Source organism: Drosophila nasuta, chromosome 2R, assembly GCF_023558535.2.
Source record: "Drosophila nasuta strain 15112-1781.00 chromosome 2R, ASM2355853v1, whole genome shotgun sequence".
Taxonomy (NCBI): Eukaryota; Metazoa; Arthropoda; class Insecta; order Diptera; family Drosophilidae; genus Drosophila; species Drosophila nasuta.
The window spans coordinates 13,450,771-13,465,074 of NC_083456.1; the positions used below are offsets into that span (position 1 = coordinate 13,450,771).

Sequence of the window (14,304 nt, forward strand, 5' to 3'; positions counted from 1 at the left end):
GCTCCCCCAATAAGAAAATTCCAACAGCTGTGAAATTAGAAATAAAAGTTTGGTTTTTTTTCTAACACTTGCTTACTTTATTTTGTTTGTTTATAAAATCTTCTAATACAACTTGATTTTGCAGTTTTGTTTGGCCGTGTAGGGAACGATATCGGCTGGATTTCTTTTTAGGAAGGGGCGTGTTTGTGTGTTTATAGGCTTGGACGTGTTTTGAATAAATGGAATTTGATTGCACAAACTGTGTGTGTTTTTGTGTGTGGACAATTTACATTACAATTAATTACATTAAGGACACACAGACTCAAATAAATATATCATATATATAAGTCAACTAATTGGCCAATCAATATTGCAAAAGAGCAGTCATTTAGTTGGGTGTGTGTTATAAAGTTCTATGCTATTGTGAATTAATATTAATAATTCTCACATAACTAAGTGTGTAAAAGTAAACGAGTAATTAAAGCTAGTCATACAAAAGTAATCATAATTAAAGAGGGGGTCAGAAGGGGCACAAGGGGAGGGGTCTAGGGGCATGGGGCACAGACTTTGCAAGCAAATTGGCGGCAATTACAAAGGGCTGACAGTTGGATTAACAATAAGATCAAAACATTCGACAACTGAGTCGTCGTCATCATCATCAACATACATACGATAATAGTATGAAGTGTATAGTGTGTATATAGTACAGGTTTAAATAGCGCAGCGCTTATAACATAACATCCTCTTCTTTCTCTTTCTTCATTATCATAAAGGTAGTGTCTACATGTAAGTGTGTGTCTGTGTCTGTTAATGATTATAGTATATAATTTACATATAGTGCAGCATTACGCTGCAATTAAAAACAATTTGTAAAATTAACTCTCTTTCTCTCATTCACAGTAATTAAACTAGAGCTAACGTCGAAGCGCTTGTCGATTGATATCCCAGTGATTGTTGGATAAGCTGCTACAATTCAAAGAAGTCATCCTGCTGCTTCTCCAGACGCTTCAGTGAGTTCTGGACGCGACGCGTCTGTGTTGTATTCAGCAGCTGAGCCGTGTCCGAATTGCCACTGCCCGTGGAGCTGTGTCGCTGATGATGCGGCGGCTTATTGTTGTTGTTCTTGTAGGAGTTGTTCAACTGATGGCGACGCTGCGGAAAGACATCGGTGCTGGCGCTGATGCAAATATCCGCATCACTCTGGCTACTAACCAAACTGCAATGGAAAAGCTTTATTAGTAAAGTGCTTGAAGCAATGCAACTGCGAAACTTACTCCTTGGAACGCTCTACGTATTTGCGCGATTCGGAAATTGTGTTGTCTATCTTATTGAGAAAGTCATTCATGCACTTGCGATTCTCCTCCTCGGGCGTCATGGCTGCCACCGAGTCCAGCGATTTGCTCTGCTTGCTGCCGCACGCATTGTGATTGTTCATCATCGCTGGATCCTCATCGATGCCCTGCACTAGCAATTCGCCGGCAATCGAATAGGGACGTGGTGTGGTGCCTCCTCCGGCGGAGCGTGTGCTTGTCGAGCTGCTGGAGCTAGAGCTGGTGTTTGTGTTGCAGCTGTTGCTGCTGCCGCTGCTGTTGTACATGCTGCAGTTGTTGCCCTGGCTCAAATGCAAATTGTTCGCATTGTTGAGCGCCTCACGCTGCAAATTCGCATCGGGAGTAGTGGGCGGAGAGGAGGCGGCGCAGACGTTGGCGTCAGTGGTGAGTGCATCGACATCGACATCAAGCAAGTCCCCACCATTCGCCTGCAAATAGTAGGGGGGATGTCTTCTCCACTGGCACCAGCAAAAACTGACGCAAGAACAAGCTGTCCGAGGCAAAGAGGCGATTGGCGCGACGTATTTGTTCCGTCTGAAATGCATACGATAAGTAGAAAAAGATAAGTAGGTAATTCTATATATCTGTAATTATTTGAAATTGCAAGATTGATTGATGGATTGACGGGACCCCCTCCGCAGCTTTTATAGAAAATTGATTAATTGGGTCAGCTATAAGGCATTATTTATTAGACCTATTTATTATTATTGTTTTTCCATTGGTGTTTAATATTAATAATGCACAATAAGAAAATGATTTACTCGACACTATTGACATTTTAAATACATTTCAAATGAGATCTATAATTCTAATACTTTAACTATAGTGTTATTAGTTCCATAAATTTTATATAATTTAAGGCTTCTTTTATGCCTCATTCAAATTCTCAGACTACAAGGTAAATCTATAGATATAGCTAGATATTCAACACTATTGTTACTGGGAAAATATTTGAAATTAGTTCCATAAATTCGCTATCTTTCAAAGCAAATCTTATGACACATTCAAATTCTCAGATTATCTTCGGGTTCAGACTCGTGACTCCTGCTTGCATATCAATTGTTATTATCTGCATATTTGCCTGCAGCATTTATTCTATTTTAGCTCCTGCCTTTTTAATATTGGTTCTTATCAACTTCAACTGATAAGCAGCTAGACAAACGGTCGTTCTGCAGTTCTTGAATCAACCTAGATAGCTAGAAGAGTATCTTGAATGTAAGACACTACTATCTTATATTTACTAAACTCGCTGTCACAACTCACTCAAAGTTCTTCTTCTTCTTATAGCAGGTGTGGAGCTTCTCATAAATTATAATAACGAGAAAAAGGGAAAACAAGAAACTGTTAACTCTGTAGCATTTGTTTAAGCATTTTGTTTACCCTGCGCTGATTATTAAATCGATAAAACTCGCCTATTAAGCTAACATATTGTTCTGCTGGCATTCAAATTTTAAGTATAGTATTTGCGTGCCAAATGCCAGACACAAAGCTGTGAAGCCATTGCAAGTTGCAAGTAGGAAGTTGAAAGTGAAATGGATTTCACATTTCACATTTCGTGCACTTACCGTTGCGCCATATTTGAGTGAAATGCCCTGTAGTGTGTCGGTCTTCTCCACAGTGTGTCGTATGAGGATTTCATTGTTCCTCATCATGCTGTTGCAGCAGGTGCTGCCGTATTTCTTGAGGGTGCGTGAAGAGTCGCGTATCGATTGCTTTTCGTTGAACATGAATTCCGAATCATCCATATCGGGCACGATCTCTTGAAACTGCAATTAAAATTAAAGAGGGGAGAAAGTTGTTGCCTTTAATTTCACTCTGCAATTTTTCACATTTCAGCACAGCAATAAAATAAACAGCTGTGATGTCATTACAATGGCGTAACTATTTACAACTAATATAGTTGTATAAAAATACGAAATGTATATGTAGTATTGTGTATATTATGTATCTATAAATATAAATGCAGCGTTGTGCCTGCTTTAATTAGTTCCCCACTCACTCACCCTGAACTCCTCCCCCTCCTTGTAACTGTTTCAACTGCAGTCAAGCAAAACGAAAGTTGAAATCACAATTGCACCTTATTTAAACTGATTCGTATTGCATTTTACTTTGCCCAAACTGTTGTTGCATTCACTTTTCAAATTTCGCTGGGCTTTGATTTGATTGCTTGCCAAACAAATAAAAGAATTTAAGAATTAACTTTGATTTTGTATTTAATTTTCACACGCTCATCAACAGCACAGATAATTCCCGTTTACTACGTGTTTACAAGTTGTTGTTGTGTGGTATGTCGAATAGACTCAGTGTGACCGTAGCACTATGTCAACAAAAAGACTGACACAGCTGCGCAATGTATTAGAGATGGTTGTTGGCGAGCCCCTTGTGCACCAATCACCGAAAAAGGAATAGCGCACAACACATCGTGTCACGGCGGCACGCTGAACCGCTATTTTGCGAATGTTATCGATATTGCAAAAGATGTGCAGAGTTGCTTGCAACTGTTATGCGGCGCGAATGGAGCGCGTGTTTGTTTCTGTTTTGTTTTGGGCTGAATGCTAATTCGCGACGGTTTTTTTTATATTGTTTTTATTGCTTACGAGAGCGGATAATTTTGTTGTTCACGTGATAGGCGAACAACGTAAACACCTTTCCATGTATTGCTGGGTGTTTTGTTAAGCTTAAACCTGTTTGGACAAAGCAACTCTCGATGTCGACCCAGTCAACAAAGACAAACAACAAAATACATGCAGCACAACAGCTGCTGCATATATGGAAATTAGCAAACGAATTGCCGGCATGACTTTTAATTAACATGTGACTTATATCGTACAAATGTATGTACATATATAAATTATATCTCTATGTATAGACTATATTTGTAATATTAATGCACTATTGCAGCAGTTACAAACGTGGTTAAATGCAATTAATTACTTCCTTGGCTACCACACAACTCCCACAGCAAAGACCTCACACATACCATTGCAATGGCTTTGTGTGTCGAGTATGCGTGTGTGTGCGTGTGTGAATGCATACAGCGGCATCTGGTTGTGGTGTTAAGGTCAACAACAAGTTGTCGCAGAGGCTGTCAAAGCCTTTTCTGCAATAATAAAGACAAATCAAGCGACAGAGTGAGATAGGGAGTGAGCGAGAGGAGAGCACTCTCTATTTATGTTGGTTAAATATTTTTGCCAATATATCGCAACTGATAAGCGCAGCAAACTTATTTGTTGTTGGCAGTTTCACCTAAATATCGCATGGATATATACGTTAGAAAAACGGTCATTGACATGCATAAGATCACACAAGCTGATCACGCGCCGGGTTTCCCTCGGCAAGGTTTTGGCTAAAATATATATCCACAATATAATGTATACAACCCGTTGCCATCGTAAATGTATTTATAATGCTCTCTCTGTGTGTGAAAGCTCTCTACGAAATTGACCATTCCCGGCACAAATTAAACCCATCGAGTGTTTTAATGACCGCGATGATGTGATGTGATCTTTTGGATAGGAAATCACCATCAACAGAATGATACTGCGGGGGATGGGGATCTTTTTGCAATTGTCTGTTTATTTATCCAGACGAAAAGACGCTCAAACTCGATACGCTAATTATGCGATTTTGTTGTTTAATTGTCTACACCCGATACGATTTGTTTGTTTTTGTCTGAGGTTCCGATTAAAAGACGCTAAATAGAAACATCAGATGGAGTCGGATTGCTCTCAAATCGCACATCTCCGATGTCTCTGATGTCTCACATGTGACTCATTAACTTGTCACTGGTTATGGCCAGTTGGCAACCCACGGTAAAAAAAAGCACAAAATTTTGTTGGAAGCCAAAGAACTTCAGAGATCAAATCGAAGGTCAGTCAGTCAGTTAATTGCAATTTTTTGAGAGAGCCAGATGGAAAGGCCAAATTAAAGTCGTCAAGCTAATCGAACGGCTTTCAGCAAGAGTAACAAACACAACAAGTAACAACCATAAATATTCGTATGGCATATACCCATAAATTTCATGATATCGTTTGCAATCTATTTCAATTTGTTGACGTTGTTGTTGTTGTTACTATATATTTGTTGTTGCCGTTGTTGTTGTTGTTGTTTATGTAAGTATGTCAAAATTTATGGAATTGTGCAAGCGCACGAAAAATTATAAACGAAGGTTAGATTTAAGTAACAGTTACTTTATGGCGACGCCATCGCCACTGTGCACTATCTTTAGTATTAATTAAAACTAACTAAAAAGGAAATTGCAAATTGATAAATACAAAAAATGAGTGACAAAAACAAACCATAACGAATTGTGCCTGGCACGCAATATAGTATAAGTGAATGTATAAGAATGCAAAGCAAAGCACATATCAATTTTTGATATAAGCAGAACATTTTGTACTGTCTCAATATCAGCATTGTTTTCAATAATATTATTATATGGGAAAGTTTCCGCACACACAACATACAATACTCTCTGTGTCTATTCGACATCACATTATTTCAACTGGCAGTTGAAAAGTTTTCTGGGTTACATGCTTAATTAACTGATAACAACTCTGTGATACCGAGAATAGTACTAGAAAAATTGTCAACGAGCTAAACTACTTGGTTAACAACTGATTGGCTTGTATTCTATATTCTGAGTAGCAGTATCAATAGAACATATATTCAACCTTGAGTTGCATTTCCCTCAATGCTAAACTATCGGTCTTCGATAGTAATTCCCCCCATAGCTTAAATTGTCTTTCATTTTACTTTATTTCAACTTGCACTTGAAAAAGCAAAGCCTCATCATACCATAAGTCAAGTGGCGAGACTATCAAGTGGTATTACGTTTATTTATACGTATTTTCTGATAAATTTAATGGATGAGTTCTTACTTACGTAGTGTACTTCATACTTACTGTTGATAAACGAGTATGCTTATGAAGTACTACTTATTACTATATTTGAACTTTTTATTTTGTTTGCCCATGCGAAGGGCAACGTCATGACGTTTATATTGTTTTTTTTTTCTGTTCTGTTCTGGGAGCAATCAACGTGACTTTCTATGATATTGCAGTTGTTGCTAAACTATTAGAAATATGCAATTGTTGCCAGATGTCATTCGAACGTTTCGTAAAATTCCGAATTGAGTACTGCGGTTTTTGTGGCATTATAACGATACGGATTGAGATATAGATACGTGGTTAAAGCATTTTACGAGTGAACAAATTATATAATTTATATCCATATTCAAATCAATTAGAGAGTATAACGGATATGCTCGTTTAAAACTACATATTTATAGGTATTCTGATTGCGTTATTATCAATCTCCATAAGCGTTGCTAAATTCAACTTGTATTCACACTAATGACGACGCTCTCTACACTTGAAGGAATGATTGATGGTTGGCGGTGGATTTTAATTAATTTTCGCCATTAAATCGTTAAAGTTAGGCAAAACCATCATAAACTCGTCAACTATGTATATTATTTTGATTTATTCAACTCTCTCGACTCTAGTATATTTATATTTTTATTTTTTATTCTAGTTTTTTATATAACTCAGTTAAAACAGTCAACGTCCGTATGTGTTTTTTTCGTGGCCACATTGCGAAGCGACTTGTGCAGATAAGATTGCGATTGTGTGGTTAGTTGAGTCGACTGTATTTATAACCAATATGTATATTTATTGGTAGCTTAAGCATGATGATTGATCCCACCTAGTATCAATGAAAACAAAGGAGAATGACTTATAACGCTCGAATAAAGAAAAAGTACTCATAAAGTGTCGCAGGCAATCAAAGTAAAATAAAATCATGATGTGGCATGATTCTATTTGGGGCCTGTCATGGTTGCTGGATTGTGTGGGAATTCGGAATAATATATTTATATTTATATATAATATTTTTGTGCGTCATCGATCGATTTCCACTATGTAACCTGTAGAATTTCGTTATTTTTATGATAAGCCCCTCGACCGGTTTGCGAACAAGAAAAACCTAAATATAGACAGCATATATAGTGAAGAAAACAAAAAAAACATAGATAATACCTAGAAACCGGTTCAATGTCAAATTGCAGCAGGAAACAATCAGCGAAGCAAACCACAACGAATGACATTCTATCAAACCAGTCTCATAAACAAATCTTTCTCAGATGGAAGATCCACTTAGTCACTCTGTGGCATTTCCCTTGATCAGATTGCGGGGGCTTTTTTCACACCTCTAATTTTCGAGGCTTTCGGAGTCGAAGAAGATTGTCGTTAAATGCAAAAATACGTAAATAATTGGTGTAGGTGTTTTTGCAAGTGGGAGCGCGATTCGAAAACGAAATTGGAAGTGGAAGTGATTTTGTACCCGTTACCCAAAAGGTAGAAGGGTATTATATAATATGAAAAGTTGATTCCTTATTCTGGAAAATTTGGTGGCGATCTTGGAAGTTATTTTGCCGAAAAACGTCTGTTGCAGTCGGGATTTAGTTGCTTTTGTTCAAATTATGGTATATTTTGTAACATATGGTATATTATATATAGCGTTCGATATATTTAAATACTCATTTATATTTATATTTATACAATATGAAAAGTTGATTCCTGATTCTTGAAAATTTGGTGGCGATCTTAGATATATATTTATAGATATATATATTATATTTATATAATGCGTAAAGTTATTCTGCCAAAAAAAAAAACGGCTGTTGCAGTCGAGTCTTAGTTGCGTTGGTTGATAATATGGCATATTTTGTACCATATGGTATATTGTTAATGTAGTTGTATATCAATATACCAAATATATCGTTCGGTTTACTTAAATATTTTTTTCGGTATACTCATTTGATTATTTTAAGAATAATACCGCAATGTTGTGCTAATACTGTGAACGGTATGCGGGTATTTCAGAGTTGAGCCACCTCAACTTTCTTACTTGTTGCTTTTCTTGTGGTTGGAGGAGTGGCTCAAAGTCTTTGTTGGTTCAAATGCAGGGCAACCCGCACAGTTTTATGGCCAACGAAAAAATGTTAAGGTTTCGGCATAATAGGCCATTATGCGCATAGTGAGAGAGAGATAACCAGACGGCTGTTAAAGCTGTTTAGCATTTCGAGTTGCCCTCAATGTGACGGCTTGTTTTGAAGGGCAAGCGAGGTGGCAGTGTTACAATCAAAACAATTGAAATGTTTATTAAATAACGTACATACATACATATGTATGTACATTACAGTCTAGCTGATAAACTGTGGAAATGTTTAATAAACAATTCTTCGCTTGAGAGAAGCTCAACACATATCACATTAATTATTATTAATTGCGCGCAAATGAGCATTTCAAAGCGTTTAAACACGATATTAATATAAACAATTTTATGAGGTTGTTGCGAATACAAAACCGTCAAGTTTCGAGTAGAATGAATCCACTTGCGATTTTATTCGTTTTAATAATATAATTTGAGGTTTTTGCGTAAATCGAATATTCAACTATTTAAAAAATTCCGCCGACATTTTATTGGTCAACTTTGAGTAAATTCTAACCGAAAAGTGGTGAATATATACTTATTTATATTAATTTGATTATTCGTTACCACAGTTGTGAATAATATGATGTGTCAAAATTCTTATATACCTCTCACTATTGCTTAAAATTGAGCTGTTTTAGTATGCATTGTAATTTAAAGCAATTTTATTCTTGTGCAACATTTTTTTGGTGCTATCCTAATAAAGTATTCTAATTACCCATCAATTATAAATTTGTTATCTTTTCTTTTTTATTCATTTAATATATGTATTTTAAAACTACTTCTACTTTCTGCACCTTTATTTCTCGCAGTGTTTTCTTGTGCGTCTAATGAAGGCAACGCGCATTGCAGCCAACAAAATGGTGGCTAAAACCGGCCTGCAGCGTGCCACTTAAGCTGCAACTTTGGCTTGAGGATTGGGTTCAGTTCTTGGGCCTGTTCTTGGGCTGGGCAATGAACTCATCGCGGAGCCCAAGCCCAAGCCCAAGGCTAAGGATATTTTTAGCTCCACCAAAGCAAGAACGAAACAAAGTAAGTTTGCTGCTTGTATGTTTTTTTATTTAATGTTTTATTGTTGCACTCTGGCGTGCATTGGCCTAATTAGCAGCTTAATGCAACAACAACAACAGCAACGGCGGCGGCAAATAAAATGCATTTGGCTTTATTCACTGTGCACTCATTTGCAATTCAAACAGAGTCGCACAAGTTGGCCGCATTGCTAGCTAGCTGACTCGCTGACTCGTTGCTTTCAGCCAGATGTGTGGCAGTTGTTGTTGGTATTGGTGGCAGCTTACTCATCGCCTGGTTCGTTGGCCACGATCGGCAGCAAGCAGCCGGCACAAGTCGCAAGCGAAGCCAGAGTTATAAGCCACATAACCATGCTGCACACTTTGGTGGCAACAAAGTGGTTTTTTGTTGGGTAATCCGAGAGCATTTCGACATGATCATGTTTCATGAGAATATCATTTATTATTTTTAACTGAGTGAATTCTTTAAATGCGGTTAAGCACTTTGGCTGGCTGCAGCGCTAACTTCTCTTGAATAGATCTTGGCTCTGACGACAAACGGCCAAGATGACGATGACTATGACGCCAAGCGTCGCGACTCTGTTTCGACTTGTTGCCTTTTGCTTTTGCTGTTGCCTTTTGCCGTTGGTGATTGTGATGTTGCCACATAATGTATATATACACAATATATACTTATGTACATTGAAGTGGAATTGGCTTTGATCCAAAGCCAGAGACAGAGCCCAAAGAGCTAACGACCGCGGGTTGGCATGACTTCATTGTGCTTTCGATATATACAGATATATGGATTGCAAAATGTATAACAATCGACAAAGACTGAGACAGAGACCGCGAGAGAGATAGAAAGGAACAAAGCTAGCGAACGAAAGAGAGGGAAAGAACAGATGTTTGATCTTTGATTCATTCATAAGACGACGCGATCTTTGTTAGCACTAACAGTTATAGCATAGTGCAAAATACAACATGATGCCGAAACTTTTGAGTGTTTTTTTTTTTTCTAAAATAGAATTTCCCCTTCGTATAACGTTTTCTTTAATAAATTTCTTTGTGTCGTATTATATTATATGCTTAAGTGAAAAAGGTCTAAGGTCTGCGTTTTGGAATTTAAATTTATAGAAATAAACTGTTCTTTTCTTTAGACAATCTTTTGACTCCCAATTCGAATCTAAATTCAAATTTGTATTATCTTAAGATTATATGGTTAGATTTTCGTTCGAAATATACTTTTTCCTTGTAATAAGTTTTATTGGGTTATAATATATTATAAAAGTCAAAGGTTAAAGTGTATTCTATTCTACTTAAATGTAGAAAAGTCTCTTTAGACAATCTTTTCATTGCCAATTTATATTTTAAATTTGTTTTATTAACTTACTTGCGAGTGCAATTTCCAGTCCTTGTAGGCCTTTACAATGTAATCCATTTCCGGGTATTTCTCGTTCTGGTTCCGTTAATCAAAAATAATCTGTAGTACGTAAAAATATGAGACATTCTAAGTATATGTATGTGTATTTCGATCTAGTACATTATATGCATAGATAAGTATGTGTATTCCACTTCACTCTCACTTATCGGTTGATATGTTTATTTCATATATTGTTCTTTGTATCAATTGTTTTTAGTTTGTGCACGATATTTTGCATTTTTCCACGATTATCACGCGCTTTTTCAGTTGCTGTCTCTATCTATTGAGGAGATATTGAATGTGTCTGTACATTATGTACTCAATTTTACAGATATTGCTATATAATCGATTTACTACTATAACGAATTGTATTAGCCAAGGTACGAAAGGAGAGAGAGAGAGCGAAGAGCGATAGAAAAAACCCAAAGAAATCGTTTTGTCTTTTGCACTTGTGCAAATCTCCAGTGCGGCTTTTTTTCGTATGACTCGTGTACAGGTGTTTGGGGGTGTGTGTATCGCAGTCTTTGTGTGCGTGCGTGTGTGTGTGTGTTTTCCGTCTGCGACAACGTCAAGCGACAACAACAACAACAACACAACGCATTGTACCGCATTTCGTGATCTTTTGCAGTTGACGTTGTGATTTTTATCTACAACTTATTTTTTTGTTATTATTTTTAATTTATTTTTTTACGCTTGTGTTAAGATGTTCAGGCTGACAACAAGTCATTTGCACAATGCAAAAGTGCATCAAGATATAATACAAATAATATATGCAGTGATGTCTATAAAATGCATAAGACATACACAAAGCAATCTACATAATTTATATACTACATAAATACATACATCAACGCAAAAGAAAAAATAACAAAAACAAAAAAAAAACAGCAACAGTTAAATATAATAATTAATTGAATTGTTGTTTGGCAACAGATGCTGTTTGTTTTTGTTGTTGCTGCTGCGACGCTTGACAACAACCAAAGCTCTCCAACTCGAACTGTTTATGCGCGATTTCATCTATCTATGTATGTGTGTGTGATGTACATGTAGTTGTATTTTAATGGCAACCTCTTTTTTTTTGTGTGTTAAATTTTGTTTTTGGGCAGTCACTGGCACACTCACACAAATGGAACTGACAGCAAAGACGACGACGGCAACGACGACGACGGCGGCAGTGGCGGCGACAACGCGAGCGTGTGTGGGGGGCGTAGGGGGTTGAGAGGTGCTCAGATTTTCGCAGCGCGCACACGACTAATACTAATACTAAACACTAACAACAACACACACAGCCTGGCAGTGGGCAGCCCAACCAACTCCAAGTAACGCTCGATAACAACTGACTGACTGAGCTGCCTCCAGCGAGTTCCAAACTGACGACGACGATGGGCAGCGCGCAATGATCGTCAAAGCTTGCTGCGAGCGCCAACGGCGGAAGCTCTCGCTCTCTGACTGTGTTGTCTGACTCTCCCTTATGTGCGCTCACACGCATAGGCTCTCCCGCTCTCAGTGACTCTCGGGGCAATCCGTTGTCTGCATGTGCACTGTATGCCTGGAGAGCAGTCCATTGTATGCAATTTAAGAATGGATATTAAGGCGCAGACGACAAAGGCGCACACTCGCGCATACACGCATAAGGTCCGTATGTATCGTTGTATAATGCATGTAATAAGTAAACTGGAAGAATCTCTCAAATGTTTGTGCAAGTGTTCTACGCCCACGCTCCTGCACACTCACACGCATACAAACGCACATTTGTTTTTAAAGGTGAGTGTGTGTGTGTGTGTGTGTTTGTAAATGTACACATCACGCTGATTGCGCTTGCTTAAGTGATAATCATTTGTTATTGTTGTTGATAACATGTAATCAAAGAGAAAGCCACTTGTTGGCTGGCATCAAATTCAGAGCGAACAGTGCCCGATAACAACAATTGTGAGAAGAGTCTTGGGTTGCGCTATTTAAGCGCTACGTAGAACCAAGATGCTATCAAACATGGGGTCCATTCCCAGCACGCTGGTCAACGTCATGGCAATGAGCGTTAGCCTGAAGCTGAATATGTGTGTAAGTGTATGTGTGTGTGCAAGTGAGTACATACTTTATTTATGGAAGAAAAGTGTGAATGGAAATGCGCAATTGAAAATACTGGAAAGTTTGCTTTGTAACTAAGAATAAAGCAGCTTTATGAAGGGAAATGGGGATTTTTTTCTGTTTTGTATTTTTGTAAGCAATTTAGAGAGACAGTCATATTGTTAGAAATACGCGTTGACTTATCATCATTGTGTTGACAACGCACACATTTTCATTTTTTTTTTTTTTTGTGATGATGACTATCAGAACAAGTTGTTGTTATTTTTGTGCCGTGATAAGAACAATGATGGGTTCGGTGTCAAACAAGGCAATCCATGTTGGATGTACAAAATCAAGCAAAAAAAAATCTAGGGAATATATCGATAGCGGGTATCTATTAAACTCACCCGCTAACGGTAAATAATGTACACAAAATGCGTCAGCTTCAGTCATAATTATTATAATTTCCTTTTTTTGTGGGCTGTTGTCATGGCCTGATATCGTCGTTTATAAGTAAATTGAGGACAACTTGGAATATAATTGTTTATAACTGTTACACAGATGATTCAGTTTCCAGCGAATAAAAGTGAAACCGTTATATACTTATAGTGTGAGGTGAGGGATTGTGCTTAAGGTTGTGACGTCACAGTTTCAATTCATGGCGACGATGATCCGACTTAATACTATATTTGTTTTATGAATCAAAAAAATATGTGTTAATTATGAAAACACGTACAAATCAACGCTGAGCAAGATGTATGTATTTTGCTTCTTTTTTTTCTCAGATTTTTGTGGTTGTGGTTTTGTTTGTAAATTTCGCGCGTTTGCGCACAAAAGATGTTTTGTGTTGTGTGAGGATCTGATATATACAATTTGGTTAATAACTTGGGCAAAGGCAAAACACCTCAAAAGGGGTCCCAGCTGACAACTTTTCGAGCTAGGTATATGTTTGTTTGCATAGACACATTATGGCTCAATTATTAAATCGCAACTAATTCGTAGCACACACAAATGCCAAATGGCAATTGGCAACTGACGTTTTTCGAGCTTTGAAGTTTCCATGATATCTTAAATATGTTAGCTGTCAAATAATGCAAATAACCTGATTGGACTCTAATGTAAGATGTGTGACACCTTTGGAAAAAATACGATAAACATCATAAAAACAAATCAAAATTTGTTTATCAGCCAACATTGGTTTTCAGTGGGCCGCAAAGTCAAGGCTACAATTTCGAAACTCTGTAACACGTATACATTTTAACGCCTTTTGGCGGACATTGGCTGCAGCTTAATTCGACTTGGGATTCTAATTTAATTACGAATTCAATATAATTTATTAGCAGCAAAACTTAAAACTTCACAAGTGCAGATGGCAGTGTGTACACTCAAATAATTTCAAATAAATATAAAATATTTTAGCGCGCCAAACAGCAGTGACATAGCGTTCAGCTTTAAGTGAGAAGTTGATTACGATTCGTTTATCTGGCAACGCTATTTTCCAGAGCTT

At 37.4% G+C, this 14,304-nt stretch overlaps 1 protein-coding gene across 1 annotated transcript; it reads right to left on the minus strand.

Moving 5' to 3' along the window:
• Positions 1–67: 67 nt before the first annotated feature.
• On the minus strand, positions 68–12,080 carry LOC132787794 (uncharacterized protein DDB_G0281497). The gene is given in 6 exon segments (XM_060795092.1): positions 68–1,195; positions 1,254–1,753; positions 1,755–1,844; positions 2,876–3,076; positions 10,704–10,793; positions 11,856–12,080. Coding segments are annotated over 5 exon segments (1,089 nt in total). The 5' UTR covers positions 10,752–10,793; positions 11,856–12,080; the 3' UTR covers positions 68–945.
• Between the last annotated feature and the right edge of the window lie 2,224 nt (positions 12,081–14,304).